The sequence below is a fragment of the Vanessa cardui genome, chromosome 16 (assembly GCF_905220365.1).
Source record: "Vanessa cardui chromosome 16, ilVanCard2.1, whole genome shotgun sequence".
In the NCBI taxonomy this organism is placed as follows: Eukaryota; Metazoa; Arthropoda; class Insecta; order Lepidoptera; family Nymphalidae; genus Vanessa; species Vanessa cardui.
The window spans coordinates 6,597,602-6,612,945 of NC_061138.1; the positions used below are offsets into that span (position 1 = coordinate 6,597,602).

A 15,344-nucleotide genomic window follows, 5' to 3' on the forward strand; every position below is an offset into this window, starting at 1 on the left:
AGGTATCTCAGCCTGCGTGTGTGGAGGGCGACGTGATGTCGAACGTCACATGGCCTTCACGGGTGCTTGACTGCTTGCTCGACTTGCGCCCGCGCAGTGCGCACTACCGAGTTACGACTTACAAGTTACCGATAGACTACTGAAATAAAAATATTACATTGCGTTCATGGCATACCTACTGTCTGAGCCAAACTAATTGCATTATTTATGCGGGGATTACCTACGTTATGCAATTGTGCATAAAATATATAGATTCATAAATTTTGCATAAAAATGTATTGATGTAAGTTCCATTTCCATTATTGACTTAGATATATAATAAAAAAATAAAATTATATATTACTCACATATTTTTCAATAGTCTTTACCAATTGCTTGTTTGAACAAACACAATAGGTAAACAATAAAAAGGCTGGGAAAGATGGAGGGATTAATATTAACAAATATTTCATTTAAATCTATAAATAGATCTAACTTGTACAGTTATATTGAAATGAGATGATTTACATTTAGGCTCCAAGTGGTACGAATGTAGGTTCAAGCATACGAATCAATATATTATCCTCCTTGTTTATGTTGAAAAAAATGACAGACTCAAACGTCATAAATCATAATATAAATAGCAAAAGCTAAATCCGCATCTTAAAAACATTGCAAATAGTAAATAATAGTTTTAATTATATCAAAAAAACAGGTTTGGCAATCATGAGTCACTCTATGAGCAGCCCTCGGAATATTCAATTAGGTAAAAATCGTAGAAATTCCGAATAGATTAATTTAGTATTAATATTAGAATTTAAAAAAAAGTACCTAGATCATCATTACAGCTGTGTTCTCGTAGTTAGGTTTACCGTGTAATCTACCACTATACTACAATGCGGGTTTGTGTATACGAGTATCAGTATGTAACTTGCATATTATGCAGGTTTCCTTATGATGGTTATTTTCCACATAACAAAATACCTTTTAAAAACATTAGTCAATTATCAGTAAACTGCTGCTTGTCTGGATTGGAACTATTTTAAAATAAAACGATTTTTTTTTAATTCAGTGTTTGAAACATATCAGAAAGCTCGGCTAGTCTTTGTGCAGACAATGGCTGATTTGGCGACTAGAGCAACAAATGTAAAGTGTCTGGAAAGCGCGGGAGTATTAGGTAAATTCAAATAAAATTAATCAATCAACTCAATAGCCTTATGCAAATATATGGACTTAATATATACAAAAACTAAATAAAACATTTCTCAAAACTGTAGGAGAGGTTTAAAATAGTATATGCATAAATTTACTTCGTGTATTATATAGGTATTACGATTATATATTACTACCACCTCTCCTAGAACTCATCCATTAACTCCTTTAAAAAATTACCTACATAATTCGACTGTCAAGTATATTGATCCTCTAGAGAAATCTATAGAGTAGGTAATTGTCTAGAATTTTAATGCTAATGATTAAAAAAAAGATTTTTAAGTCCTGAATTAGGTCGAATTATTTTAAACTTTGTTGATATATATTGAAATAAAAACGATAAAATTTTAGATTTGCTACGTCCTTTGCTCTCTGACGGCTGCAGCACAGTGCGGCAATGTGCGGTAATGGCAGCGGCGCGACTCGCTGAACACGACGAGAGCGTAGCGCAACAATTACTTAGTAGTGGCATGCTCACTATAACAATAGAAAACTTAAACAAATTTAACGTACCTACACTTTTTCGATATTACTTTTAATCTTTTAGCTTTTAAGAGCTAATGTATTTAGTGTTTTTAATTATTTAAGTAAATAAAAGAAATTATGGAAGCATTACTCGAAAAAATCAAAAGTTATAAAAAAATTAGTTATATCTTCATTTCTTTAAACTGTTATGATTAAAAAAAATACAAAATCACACACAAATAAAATTGAACTATTAATTTCATTTAGTTTTATGTACTTAAATTCATGTAACAGTATGTTATTTTTCATGAACAGGTTTATTACAAACGATCAGCGCTGTACTTAATAAGGGCCATTGCTAAGTAAGACATTAAAGAAAAGCGTAATTCTTTCTTTTGCATTTCATATAATTAGATAACTTTTAATTTTATATTACAGGCATAATGAGGACTTAGCTTCAACTGTTGTAAGACTAGGTGCCTTAGAGCACATAGTCTCGTGCTTAGAAGATTTCGATACGCAGGTAATTTTATTTTTAGATGGCTACGTGGTTAGATCTCATATCTTAACCAATGACTGTGGATTGAAACTCATGTAGGTATAATATAATGTAAAATATATAAACCATTTTTGAATTCAAATTTATAATTCATCTTGTTCTTGGTGGTGTAGGAAAAAAAATGAGGAAAATATCTAATTCCAACAAAATTCTGCCGCACGCATATTCACCAACCCACACAAGACCAAAGTGGAGGAATAAGCTCCAAACCTTCACCTCAAAGGGAGATGAGCCTTTAGCCCAGTAATGGGACATTTACATAATTTTACTTTTTACTTTCACCTTATTATTCCGTTACAAAAATTATGGATAGATTTTTGGAGCAACACATCTCCCCGACAATGTTGTCTTCTATTACACTTTTCAGATATATTTACTTTATACTTTTAAAGATTAAACCGTTTGTTTTCTTCTTCTATTACTACTTACCAATTTTATAAGTATGTTGTAATTGATTATTTCCGTAGGTACTTTGTAAGATGGAGAACGTTTTACTTACTATATTTTGATGTAGGTTAAAGAAAATGCGGCTTGGGCTTTGGGATACATAGGAAAGCACAACGAACATCTGGCAGGATTGGTTGTAGATGCTGGAACGTTGCCATTATTAGTGTTAGCATTTCAAGAACCCGAAATGAGTTTAAAACAGGTTTAAAAATTATAATATTGTTGCAATTCGTTACATATTGTAAAGCATAAATGTTTTTATTTTTATATCAACTTTCTCTAAACTGTGAAAATTGTTCTAGAGTCTATACCCGTCAAAGATAAAATTAAAACTACTTCTCCTTTTTAGATTGTCGCTGGTGCTTTAGTAGATTTGGCACAACATAAACCAGAAGCCGTTGTAGATGCAGGTGCAATTTGTCACTTAGTACGTGGATTAGAAAATCAAGATTCTAAATTAAAGGTTACGAAGCTGTACATTTTTTAACCATTAATAGAACACATAAAATTTGTAATCATACTCATACGATAATTAATGAAATGACTATCAAGTCACGAGTAAAAACAAATTAGAGACTCATAAATTCGTAATTAATGATTAGGAGTAGGTACTTAGTGTTCAATTGGTCGTAAATATTTTTATATCGATACATATTTTTATCAATTCAAAAATCTGATCACCTGATCTCTTAAAGCTGGGTACTTTCTTTAAATTATTACTTATATGATAAGGAAGTAACTGTTTGTCTGTGTTGTTACCACATCATGATTTAAGCAAAATCAAAGGTAAACGTACTTCAGCTTCTATTTTAGAGAATGGGTTCCACGAGGGCATCGAGATCGAGTCTTCCGAGCAAGCCCGATCGTCTTTTTTCCCCCAAAATAAACTCCAGATCGATTAGGGATGCGACATATGGAAGGATTACCTTCCACGAATTTCCTTGAAATACCTGAAGCGCGATTATCATAATCCAGACCCAGAACGTCACGGCGTTTTGAATATTGTGACAAGATCAGTACAATCTTATCCATTTGCCCATCTCACTGCAACGCACTATACCTACATGAAAGTCATCTTTATTAAAGTCATCGCGAAGGTATACAACACCTATGTATAATCAATCTAAAAAAAGTAAAAAAAATGTATAGACCGTAAGCACTGAAGTTTGACGTGGTCTGACTGAGTAAAAAATAGGTTGATTGAGTTACAATGTTAGAATCGATATTTGCAATATGTGATATTTATAACCATGTGTTTGTTACATTCATGTTTTATAAATCATACTCCCAGTGGCGGATATACAAAGCCGCTAATAGGCATTCAGTTTTTGCCACCCCTACCTACGTCGTAGTCTGATTAATAATTATTTTTCTGAAATTGCAACTTTATGATTTGGATTCTTTCGTTCTTATTACATCGGCTTTTGCCGTTGAATGTGATCTAGGTGATATTTCTGTCACTTACTAGATTGTTTTTGCAACCCGCTATGTAGTGACAAATATATGAATTACGGACGTAATGTGTATACATATAATTTTTTTTTTATTTCTATAAGATAAAAAAATATTCTAAATTTGCCGCCCTAGGCTCCAGCCTACTTAGCCTATTGGTAAATCCGCCACTGCATACTCCTATTACTCCTGATTTATCGTAGCATCACGGTCTTCGTACTTTTGTATTTACATGATGATATTTTTATACTTATATACTATACTAGAATAAAGAAATGATAAGTGTAATAATTAATTATTTTCCCATACAGCGCAGCACACTTTGCGCATTGGGTGCAGTTGCGGGTGCGCGGGCGGCCCTGGGGGAGGCAGTGGTGGCGGGTGGAGCGCTGCCGCCCGCGCTGCTGCACGCTGGACACGACACAGCGCCCGTGCGTCGCGCTGCTGCTTGCTTGCTGCGCGACATAGTCAAACATTCCGTTGACGTGAGATTGCACGACCTAACTTTTTGATGTCCTCGCACGTAAATTCAAATAGGATAAGTAATTAAATTCATAAATAAAATAATTACATATGTATAAATAAATAAATATTAGACAACATTACATACCTTACTCTGGTCCCAATGTGAGTACCTAATGCACTTGTGTTATGGAAATCAGAAGTATCGATGGTACCACAAACACCTAGACCCAAGATAACATAGAAAACTAATGAACTTTCTCTACATCGACTCGGCCAAGAATCGAACCCGGGATCTCGGAGTAGCGTACCCATGTAAACCGCTGTACGCACTACTCGACGACGGAGGTCGTCAAAATTCATGCATAACAATAATGAATATTACCCCTCAGTTTCAAAGAGAGAATAAATCATCAACCAAAAAAAAATCTTATAAATATTAATTCTTATATTTTTCATGTAGTTAGCACAATTGGTGGTTAACACTGGCGGTTGTGGTCCCCTGGTGGAGTTATTATCAGAAAGCACAGGAGGTACACGAGTACCCGCCTGCATGGCCCTCGGTTATATAGCTGGTCAATCTGATCAATTAGCAATGGCTGTTATTGAAGCCAAGGTATAAGACATTAAATTGTATAATATTTCATTTCATACTAAATAATTTTATTAGGAATTTTTATAATTTCCTATTATTGCTGAAGTCATTTGTTTTATTGAGTTGAATTGTAACTTTTTTAAGGCAGTGGTTATATTAGTGGAAATTTTGCAAAACAATGGAGAAGACGCTGATTTGTGTGCTGCTGCATGGACTCTTGGTCACATTGCAAAACATTCCCCGCAACACAGCCTTGCCATTGCTGTAGCTAATGCCCTACCAAGATTGTTACAAGTGAGTTAATTTTTAAAATGCATTACATATAATCATTCTAATACTAGACTAAAGTAAGTTCTGAGATACCCATTAAAAGAATTAAGTAAATTTATAATAAGTTTATTTGTAGTTATATACAAATCCAAAGTCATCAGGGGAGGTAAAAGCACGTACTTTATGTGCTCTCAAACAATCTCTTCAATGTTGTTTACATCGGCCAGCCTTAGAACCACTACTTCATGCAGCACCTGCCTGTGTACTAAAATATGTGTTGGCTCAATATGCTAAGGTAGTAATCACTTTTTTTAAATTATAAAATACTTTAGGTTATAAATGCTTAGAAAGATTTTAATAATATATTTCCTTTATTATCACAGATGAATAAAAAAATAACTACTTTAAGTTAGTACACTGGTCCATCATCAAGAGCATCATCTTCATCTTCATAATCTTCTCCATTATCAAAATAGTTATTTGCATAGTCTGTTCCATCATCTATTTCCTCTTCCTGTTCTTGTTCATCCAGCAGCTCTTCATTATCTTCATCTTCTTTTTTTACTTCATCTTCATTTTCATTTGTTTCCATGCCAGTGTCTTCCTGAGATTCTTTTTTCTCCAATGTTTGTAATCTTTTTGCTATTTCAATAGGATCGTCTAGTTTTCGTTTTCGGGTAATAGTGCGAGCTCGTCCACCGTGTGGCCTTAACTCGGGCGGCATGTTAGCCCAAACACAATCTAAAACTCTACCTTTTTTTGCATCTAAAGCGAGAAGTTTGTATTTGTCGGAATATCGTTCTATACCATCAGTTCGTGTATTTGCTTTAACATACGCAGGTGATTCATGCAAATATTCAATGAATTGATCCTTTACAATAACCATGTAATCCGTCGCCGCATCACAGTTTAAAGGAAGCGGTTTTACTTCTAACTTTGGAAATAAAGGCGGTGGTGCTAGAATTTGTGGTGCATTATCTGCCCGAGTGATACCAAGAGCTTGTAACTGTTCATGTGTTAATGATTTCCCATTACCTCTGCCTCTTCCTGCCATTTTATTTAAAAATCTGTATTTATCTTTAACATGCTTTCAAAATAAAAATTAATAAATAATATTTTTGACATTTGACTTTACTTTTTTTTCCCAACAAAATGGACGACAGTCTTAAGTTATACAGCCTAGTTTTCGTTTTGTATTTAACCTACTCTGTTTTTTAATCTAGATACTCCCTAATGATGCACGAGCCCGAAGACTATTCGTTACAACGGGAGCCTTGAAAAGAGTTCAAGAAATTGATACTGTTCCTGGTACCTCTCTTAAAGAGTATATAAATATAATTAACAGCTGTTTTCCTGAAGAAATCGTTCGGTATTACACTTTGAATTAAGCATATTTAAAATTATATTTTATTGTAACGAACCGATGTGTTAAGAAGTTTATGTAATAAAAATTATAAATATTTTCAGATATTATACTCCAGGCTATTCCGATTCTCTGCTAGACAGAGTAGAGGCTTATACTCCCCAGGTATTTGAAACAAAGAAAATAATTACTTTTTTTTCAGAATTAATAGAAATGATAAATATAATTGTAAAATTTTGTTTAGATTCCAGAACTATTTACAGATAGGGTACCAAGTGACTGTCAAAGCGAATTGACACTCGAAAACGGAAATTAAATATTTTTTATAGATATTATTTTATTGAATAAATATGATTTAACAGAACATGTTTGTTAACCTTCATTTACCCATCGTCCAAACCAATCTTTGAATTTTTACGGTTCTCCCTCCAATTGCAGTATTTTCAATAGCCATTGATTGACTGATGACCCTGTAACTAGTAATAATATTATTTTAAAACACCGATATAAAAGACATACATACATAAATTTTTCTCTATTTAATTCTAAGTTTTCAGAAATCATCTCTGATCACTAAAAAATAAACAGATTTGTCATTTCATTTTGGATTTTTAATTTGCAGCTTCCATTTACTATAATTTTCTGAATATAACGCATTTTAGATATTTGATAAAATCTATGCCCCCAGTTTTATTGGGTTAGTTTGTATTATAAGTACAATACAAATTACACGATATAAATTTATAATTTACACATGTATGGTTGCATTTATTTCTTGTTTTAACTTTATTTTAGTGATTTAACGTTACCTTGAAGTACTCGTCTAATCTACTGTTCCAAATAAATAGATTTGTTATTTTTCCGATTTGATGCTGATCCTCGAAATAACAAATAGACATAGATAGTAGTTGTTACTTGTTATGTTTTAAAAATAGCCTTATCAACTTTAAAAACTAAAAAGGTACATTTTGGATTCAGCGTTTTAAAATGTCAGACAAACCACACAGATCTTCGATTTATTTATTTTAGTTAAACCTAATTCTGAATTTAATGGTTTTTAGTTGCGCTAATTTACTTATAATGCTCATAATATCTCTTTTTATTAGAAATATATAGATCATTTTATTTTTAAATGATTTTTGGTATAGATTGGTATAATGTTGCCTCTCGATTATAACAAAGGAAAATAGAGTGCTCGGAAGATCATAATTATAGTAAAGCAACAAAAGCAAATTTATATTCTCCGTAGGGCGTACATAATAAAACAATATAAACGACAATAATAAGTAACAACACTTGATATTTTTACAAAAACAGGTATTCACTTTTATTGCTTCACTATAATTTTTCGTGCACACGATCTGTCCTCTTATTTTAGTATACAGCATTAATATACGTACTTGAAACTGGATCCGCCTAAAATCTGTAAGACTTTGTCACCTGAAATGTCCGCTTCAAAGAAGCCTTCCATATTACTGCAATTTATATGACAACCCAACAAGTAAGTTTCTAAATTCTTAGCATCTGGTGAAAGTAATCCCTATAAATACATATTTCGATAAGTTCAGGAATACAATTTTAATTATCAATAACATATTTTAAAATTTTGGAATACTTAGTGCTAATTTACCTTTATTCTACACGAAGTTTCACTAGGGGTTTCAAACTCCGTAACAATGATATAATGCATTATACTAGGCTAAGAGGTTTAATTTGTCGCCACTTCTCTAAATATGAAATGGTGCGCTTGTAATAGTCGAATGCGATACGACTTATCAAAATTCCGGATGCGGTGGAGTGATAATTACAGTATCTCTCTTATGGAGATATTGGTTTACTATTATTGTTATAATTATTCCTGAGAGGTACACAACAATAATTTCCTTTTTCCTGTATTGGCTTTCGTTGAATTTAAAAGTAAGCAGAATTGAGAATCCAGAATTATATTTTATCAGTTTGGTAATGATAGCAAAAGATTTTATATTTTTGAAAATTTATTTCTACTACATACCTACATAAACAAAATGTTTAATATGAAATTTAATTACGAAATATTTTTCCTGGGTCCTCTTAGTAGTATTTATATTCTATAAACTAAGAAACATTGAAGGTAAATAATACAAAATATAATGTTTCATTTTTATTTAATAAAATATATGATAATGTTAATTAAATTAACAAAAAAAATTGAAGGCTTTCAACAAATAACAAATGCAATTATTCGAAAAGTTTTGTTTGATCTTCTTTTCCTTCATCTCCAGTAAGATTTTTCTGAATTTCAAATTTTTATAATGGACCACTTTACTTTTCTGCAAATAAAATACATCACAGTTATCCAGAGTAAAATGATAAATATTTTAATTTATTTTTAAATATAATCAGAATAAAAAAATCTTCAAAAAAATCTAGATATATGCTTGTCAAAATAAAATCATCATATTGAAATACTACAATACTGGAAACATTTATATCATTTTTTACTTTCTTTAATTTATTTAAATGGATGAACGATTATGTCACTTCAGACATTTTTTTTCCGAATTAACTTATTTTTTTCTAATCTAAATTTTATAAAATGACAATCAGTTAATGATTTTGCTTCTTGATAAAATCAATGTAACGGTATATTAAAAAGCTGTTTATCTTTTGTTTAATTTTAAGTGGCAATTTATCTGGGAAATTCAAGAATTGGGTGCTACATATGGTAGATATTAAAAAATATTTTTTTCCAGTTGTGTTTATATACATATGGCAACATCTAAATATTTTTAAATTTACTTACATATTTTTAATTGTCTGTATTACATAGTCTGCAATCAGTGATGACATCTGATGAAAAAAGAAATCTTTGTTAGATTATCCACTAACTGTAGAAGCTTTACTTTTCATTTATAAGTTGTTCAGAAGTTACCATACCATATTTTCCCCATGATTGAGTGAGACAGGGATAACTTAGTATTTCATCATAAAATATATTTAAAATGATTATTTAAATAAAAAGAATGACCGCCACATATGGTATAAATAAAAAATGTTTTATAAAATACAATATAAAAGAGAACTTTATAGTAAATGTAAAGGGCCTTTATAATAGGTGAAAAAAATAACAGGGACCATCAAGTTAATACTTAAATTAGTAACTTAATTTATAATATACTTAATATGGCTGTAACAATAATTATTAAGTATAAATTTAGGTACTAATGTAAATTTAAAAGTAATTTAAATAAGCCCGTAATACTTACATGAAATGGAAGGTTTTTCATCAATCAATATTTGTGAAACATTTCTGAAACAAGAGAAATATTTCATAAGCAAAAAATAACTTATAATTTTCATGCGTTTGTTATTTTCAATATCAGAATAATCGCTCAACATATTAATTCAGACTGGGGCGATATAAAAATCATCATATTTATTTAAATATTATTTTTATTAAAAAAAAAAGAAGTCAAATTTATTTTAAAGTAAAAAAAAAACAAATAAATATACATAATACTTACATTGATATGTGGAAAAATAAACTCGTAACCTGAAAAAAACAAAACTAATGTCCACTATGTTTGGTAACAATATGTCAAATAATATGAAACATTATTTTAGAGTTCAGAACAAATCAATCATCAGTTGATCAGATAGGGGCGATACAAAAGTCATCATGCAATATATTTTATTTTTAATGAATATTATTATATTAAATTCCAGAAGTAAGCCATTACTAACATAGAATGTACAAAGAGAAAATTTTAAGTTATATATGACAAGACAAACATATCATATATGTTGCAAATATAAAACACAAAAAAGCTATTCAGTTAAAGGTAACTCACCTATACTCATTTTTATCTTGATAATAGCGTACTCTAAGAATCTGTAATAAAGCAATGATACATGAATGTCTCTGGCAATAAAGATAATTATTATTTTCCAGTATTAAATTTTTTTCAGTTGTTACCATACCATATTTTCCCCATGATTAAGTGAGACAGGGATAACGATAATTCATCATAAAATTTCAAAGATTGTTTGTTTTGTACCAGTTAGGTTAGTAAGCAAACAGAATACCAGAGAGTTATAAATTAATACACATACAGTAAGTTATGGTAATTTAAATGATTTACATTTAGTGAAATTGTAAAAAAGATTATATATGATATAGTAAATAAAAGAACAATTTACCTCATTAATAACGCATAACAACAACAATTTTGATTTTCTTGTCAAAATAATTTTCCTTCAAACCTAAAAAAGAGACAGAATAATAACAAGATGTTCTAAATAAATATATCTTTTTCTATTACTGAATAGTGAATCAGTAAGATATTCTATCATCAAAAATATTCTGATATATGCTTGTATTACCATCATTTAGGATTATTTATAGCATAAATTCTATGTTACTTTATACTAATAATTAATATTAAATATAATTGTAAGACTGATAAATGACATTAAATATACTTACATGGCAGAGGAAGAGGGTTGTTATTACTCTGAATTGTCATAATTCTGAAACAATAAAGGAATGGATATAAAGTATAAACAGCATACAATATGATCGAAATTTTTTGATTAAATATAATCAGAGAAATCGATCAACACATTCATTCAGACTGGGGCGATATAATAATCATCATATTATCTTACATACTTATAATAAAAAAAAATTATGATTTACAAAATTTTGTACAAATGTATTTTTTACTGAAGACAGTATTCAAAAATACTTACATGTATCATTTGATGATATTAATTCTATTCTCTAGTTTTTTTATTATATTCAGTCCAAGATTTTCCATATATGTATTATCAGCCAATAACTCCTGTTTTCTGTAAACAAATTTTAATATTGTAAATCCAGAATTTTGTATTTGTAGTAGGTATATGAGTAGATTTAAAAGAATCAGAAAAAATCAATCATCAGTTGATCAGATAGGGGCGATACAAAAGTCATCATGAAATAAGGGTACTTTATAATACCAGACATTCTATAAGCAACTCATAAAATTACATATTACTGCTGTGAAAAATAATTTGTTATTCTATTCATTGAATTTTTATTTTAGGCAAAGTAGAAAAAAAGTATTTTACCTTGCATAGTTTTATTTTTCTAAATATTTGTATAATCCATCCATGATTATCTGAAAAGGTAAAAACAATGTTGCTTTTATAATGTATTACGAAAAAAATTATTCACAATTACAACTATTTTTTTTATTTGTCACAGTCAATCCCTTGGATGTTTAGTTTAGGTTAAACCAAAAATCCTACTCAGAGTGTTATAATGTTCCTATCCAGAGTCAAGCATGTCAGTTTTAATCTGTACACACATCGGCTTTGGTAGGGTAATAAGAGTTCAATTCATTTAATAAAAAACAATAGTACTTTCACTTCTATGTTATACCTACAAGATTAATTTATTGTTAAAGAATTTATATTTAAATTGGCACAATTTTATTGCACACTAATTGATACATAACATTTTAATAAATAATTAATCTTACCTTTAAATTTGTTGTTGTTATATTTTGTTTATACAATTATATTTTATCATGTATAAATTCAGCTTAGTATATGATGACATATCTGAAAACAAAGTAATAGATTCTAAATAGTGCTTTTTAATTCTAATTAACAAATTTACATATCATATATCAATTCAGTTCTGATCAATCATCAGACTTCAGACAGGGGCGATACATTTATTCATCATTATTTTTATTAGTCTTGTTATATTTCTTACATATAACAGGAAATTTGTCATGTTATTTCCAGATCAATTATAATAAAAAAATATAATTAACCCAAGTTTTCTACATATTAGTACTATAGATATATGGGTAAGAGGATAACATCTTTATAATTGAATTAGCAAGAAGTATAATTATAATAATCTTACCAGTTCTTAAGGGTTCTTTTTTTACAGTGATGCAGTCTTTTGGACTGCTCAGTACACATTATTTCATTACTACTATGTAAGTTTTGTTTCATGCTTATTTCGAATGATTTAATGCCTCAATGATAAGCTAAGATGGACATTTTCTGTTGAAAGAAATGTTTCTTTGAGTTTTTCTTTTTGAAAAAAAAAAACTGAAACAAAAGTAATTATATTAAAACAAGGTATTTTGATTGAATAGTAGTTTTTTTAAAATATTTTTAATTCAGTTGTTACCATACCAAATTTTCCCCATGGCTATGTGAGACAGGGATAACTAAGATACTCATCATTTAAATTTTAGTGATTATTGTTTATAAAGGTAAACTTTATAATCAAGAAACTTACCAATATTTCTTCTTTGAGTGTATCATTATTATTTGGTATATATCCAACATGCCTCATGTTTCAATATAAATCTGCAATAAGAATATAAAGTTAAGTTACAAATAGAACTGAAGTAAATAAGTCTAAGTGATTTTTTTAGCAAATTAGGATGTTGCACTCAACCCTTGGATATACAGCTATTGAAACTGAAGATCTTACTCGGAGAGCATTTTACTGTTCCTATCCAGAGTCAAGCGTATCAGTTTTTGTCTGAATACACATCGGCTTTGGTAGGGTAATGTCATTTAATATCTATTGATTTCATTCAATGAAAAAAATATTTGAAAATTATCTCTTTAAATAGTTTAAATAAAATTGAACTTACATATTAATATCTTCAGCTTAGTCATGATGATTCCATGGATTGCATCTAAAAAATAATTATTATAATTTAATAGACGGGTCTAGTAAACAAGACTTTTATATTTCATAATTAATGTTCAGGTTATCGGTAAAAATGAAATCATTAAGATCATACGAACGAGACATTATTATTCATCATATTCTTGGAACTGTACTTATGCATTTGGCTAATACCGTATGGCTTTGTTATTAATAAAATGAAGAAAACTTACATGATCACATGTAGTTAAGATGTGTGTATGAAGTTCCTGTAATAAAAAAAAATTTTTATTAAGTAAAATGAAACTTTCAGAGAAATTCTAAAAAATGAAATAATTTATCAGTTTATTTGGTATGTTTGAAATCATAAAAGTTCATACGAACGAGACTATTAATATTGTTCATCATTTACAAATGAAATAAAAAAAAATTAAAAATATAACAAACTAACCTTCAAATTGCCAGCGTCTAGACTTCATGTAATTACCTGAAAAATAAAACAAATTAAATAAAGAAAAATTACTTTGCTCTAAAATAGCTACAGAACTCACCTTAGGTCAAAGTAAAGGTATTATATATGGGAATATTTAACAATAGATCAAATTTAGCTTAAAGTAATCCTTTATTTGATTTGTCCTATAAATTACACTTTTGTTTCAGACACAAAACAAGAATTACTTCTTCGCTGGTTTGGCTGCGGGCGCCTTCTTCGTGCGTTGTTTCTTGGCTGGTGTTTTGGGAATTTTCTTCTTTCCAAATTTGCCTCCTCGCGCAGCTTTAACTTTAAGGCTCTTGAACACTGCTGTCCTGGCTCGGTTTCTCTTGACTCTGGCTGATGTTAACTTAAACCTGTCGTAATCAGTCATTTCAGCGCGTTTCTCTTTATTCGCCAGATTCTTAGACCATTGGCTTTCAGCCCATTTTTCATTAAGCTTAGCATCTGTCCAAGCTTTCCTTACAACACGTGTTGGTGCTGTGAATGGATAGCTAAGGCGGAACTTTGTAAGGTGCAGTTGATTGAGACGAATTTGCTGTCGTGGAACACCGCTGCCGGGACCATCGACGAGTGCTCGTGTTTGATCAATGACATCCACAACACTCACCAACTTTCCTTTAAGGGGTCCGTCGGCTACCAGGGCAACACGCCCTGGTTCTACGTAGCGTTCGAAAGGCATGACGTCCTGAAAGACGAGGAATTCTTTAGAAGTGTGACTTGTTGTTTGTGATGCCGCGATAAAACTTTATGTTAAATTTATATTGATTATAAGTAATATAATATTTGAAATATAAGTTAACACCAACACTACACTATATAAGAAACGTATTTGTGAAAATATATTATATAAATTTTATTTATATGGATAGATTTTAATGGATTTCAAATTTTTCTAACCTTACAACGTCTTTACAAACACGAAACACTTGAAAGAAAGACTTATGCCACAGACTCTACAGAATGTAAACTATAACATGCGTTCAAATGTGCTAGTACATATTTAGTCTATGTCAAAATTATCCAAATCCATAGAGTATAGCTGCAAAGGACAAATTATATTATTAAAACTAATATTATTTACGTTTTATATGTTACTTGTTAATGTGAATTAAATACTTTTTACATTTCAAATAATACTACTACTTTTCAATATAATTATAATTATATTTAAGATGTCCATGTAATATTATGATATGTATATAAATGTTAAAATAATTTATTTATTGAAACTACATATTTTTACAATTGCCCTTCTGCCCAAAGTCTGAAAGTATAATAACGTATAAAAAAAATTGTCACCATCGGTTATTAAGTATATCGGTTAGTAAGTTCTGTGTCTCTATAAAATATCATTTCAAATCGTCACGTCACATAAATTTA

General features: G+C 29.8%; 4 protein-coding genes, 1 long non-coding RNA gene and 2 other non-coding genes across 8 annotated transcripts; 1 reads left to right on the top strand and 6 right to left on the bottom strand.

The window, feature by feature from the left end:
• Window positions 1-157: 157 nt before the first annotated feature.
• Window positions 158-7,162, top strand: LOC124536048 (sperm-associated antigen 6-like). 2 transcript variants are annotated; one of them, XM_047112461.1, is made up of 14 exons: window positions 158-283; window positions 1,052-1,156; window positions 1,543-1,700; window positions 1,972-2,018; window positions 2,095-2,179; window positions 2,730-2,864; window positions 3,012-3,125; window positions 4,426-4,599; window positions 5,040-5,192; window positions 5,316-5,465; window positions 5,578-5,736; window positions 6,665-6,810; window positions 6,909-6,969; window positions 7,049-7,160. In XM_047112461.1, exons 2-14 carry the CDS (start codon window positions 1,096-1,098, stop codon window positions 7,118-7,120), a joined length of 1,515 nt encoding a protein of 504 aa, XP_046968417.1. In that variant the 5' UTR covers window positions 158-283; window positions 1,052-1,095; the 3' UTR covers window positions 7,121-7,160. The 2 variants fall into 2 exon arrangements, with proteins under 2 accessions (XP_046968417.1, XP_046968416.1); XM_047112460.1 differs by lacking the exon at window positions 158-283 and adding an exon at window positions 314-745 and having other exon boundaries at window positions 7,049-7,162.
• On the bottom strand, window positions 5,552-6,569 carry LOC124536049 (DNA-directed RNA polymerase III subunit RPC7-like). The gene has a single exon (XM_047112462.1). The coding sequence runs from the start codon at window positions 6,493-6,495 to the stop codon at window positions 5,851-5,853; it is 645 nt and encodes a 214-aa protein (XP_046968418.1). The 5' UTR covers window positions 6,496-6,569; the 3' UTR covers window positions 5,552-5,850.
• LOC124536376 lies at window positions 7,130-8,569 on the bottom strand. The gene is made up of 3 exons (XM_047112906.1): window positions 8,435-8,569; window positions 8,205-8,344; window positions 7,130-7,280 (listed from the first exon to the last, which is right to left on the bottom strand). The coding sequence occupies exons 1-3, from the start codon at window positions 8,492-8,494 to the stop codon at window positions 7,184-7,186; spliced, it is 297 nt and encodes a 98-aa protein (XP_046968862.1). The 5' UTR covers window positions 8,495-8,569; the 3' UTR covers window positions 7,130-7,183.
• A 362-nt stretch (window positions 8,570-8,931) lies between these two features.
• On the bottom strand, window positions 8,932-11,263 carry LOC124536072. The gene is made up of 6 exons (XR_006966861.1): window positions 10,984-11,263; window positions 10,635-10,675; window positions 10,308-10,336; window positions 10,050-10,093; window positions 9,587-9,633; window positions 8,932-9,113 (listed from the first exon to the last, which is right to left on the bottom strand). It is a non-coding gene; the product is annotated as an uncharacterized LOC124536072 (long non-coding RNA).
• LOC124536553 lies at window positions 10,157-10,223 on the bottom strand. Its single transcript, XR_006966890.1, has one exon. It is a non-coding gene; the product is annotated as a small nucleolar RNA SNORD31 (small nucleolar RNA).
• Window positions 11,264-11,380: 117 nt separating the features above from the next.
• Window positions 11,381-11,448, bottom strand: LOC124536554. Its single transcript, XR_006966891.1, has one exon. It is a non-coding gene; the product is annotated as a small nucleolar RNA SNORD31 (small nucleolar RNA).
• A 2,623-nt stretch (window positions 11,449-14,071) lies between these two features.
• LOC124536071 (60S ribosomal protein L14) lies at window positions 14,072-15,008 on the bottom strand. The gene is made up of 2 exons (XM_047112502.1): window positions 14,862-15,008; window positions 14,072-14,649 (listed from the first exon to the last, which is right to left on the bottom strand). Exon 2 carries the CDS (start codon window positions 14,641-14,643, stop codon window positions 14,143-14,145), a length of 501 nt encoding a protein of 166 aa, XP_046968458.1. The 5' UTR covers window positions 14,644-14,649; window positions 14,862-15,008; the 3' UTR covers window positions 14,072-14,142.
• Window positions 15,009-15,344: the final 336 nt, after the last annotated feature.

Excerpts from the sequence above, each read along its gene's own strand:
- LOC124536049 (XM_047112462.1), bottom strand. The coding sequence starts at position 6,495 with ATGGCAGGAAGAGGCAGAGGTAATGGGAAATCATTAACACATGAACAG.
- LOC124536071 (XM_047112502.1), bottom strand. The coding sequence starts at position 14,643 with ATGCCTTTCGAACGCTACGTAGAACCAGGGCGTGTTGCCCTGGTAGCC.
- LOC124536048 (XM_047112460.1), top strand. The coding sequence starts at position 706 with ATGAGTCACTCTATGAGCAGCCCTCGGAATATTCAATTAG. Across the intron at positions 746-1,051 it reads CCCTCGGAATATTCAATTAG|TGTTTGAAACATATCAGAAA; the intron begins GTAAAAATCGTA and ends TTTTTAATTCAG. Across the intron at positions 5,737-6,664 it reads TGTTGGCTCAATATGCTAAG|ATACTCCCTAATGATGCACG; the intron begins GTAGTAATCACT and ends TTTTTAATCTAG.
- LOC124536376 (XM_047112906.1), bottom strand. The coding sequence starts at position 8,494 with ATGCATTATATCATTGTTACGGAGTTTGAAACCCCTAGTGAAACTTCG. Across the intron at positions 8,345-8,434 it reads AAACTTCGTGTAGAATAAAG|GGATTACTTTCACCAGATGC; the intron begins GTAAATTAGCAC and ends ATGTATTTATAG. Across the intron at positions 7,281-8,204 it reads TTAGGCGGATCCAGTTTCAA|TTACAGGGTCATCAGTCAAT; the intron begins GTACGTATATTA and ends TATTATTACTAG.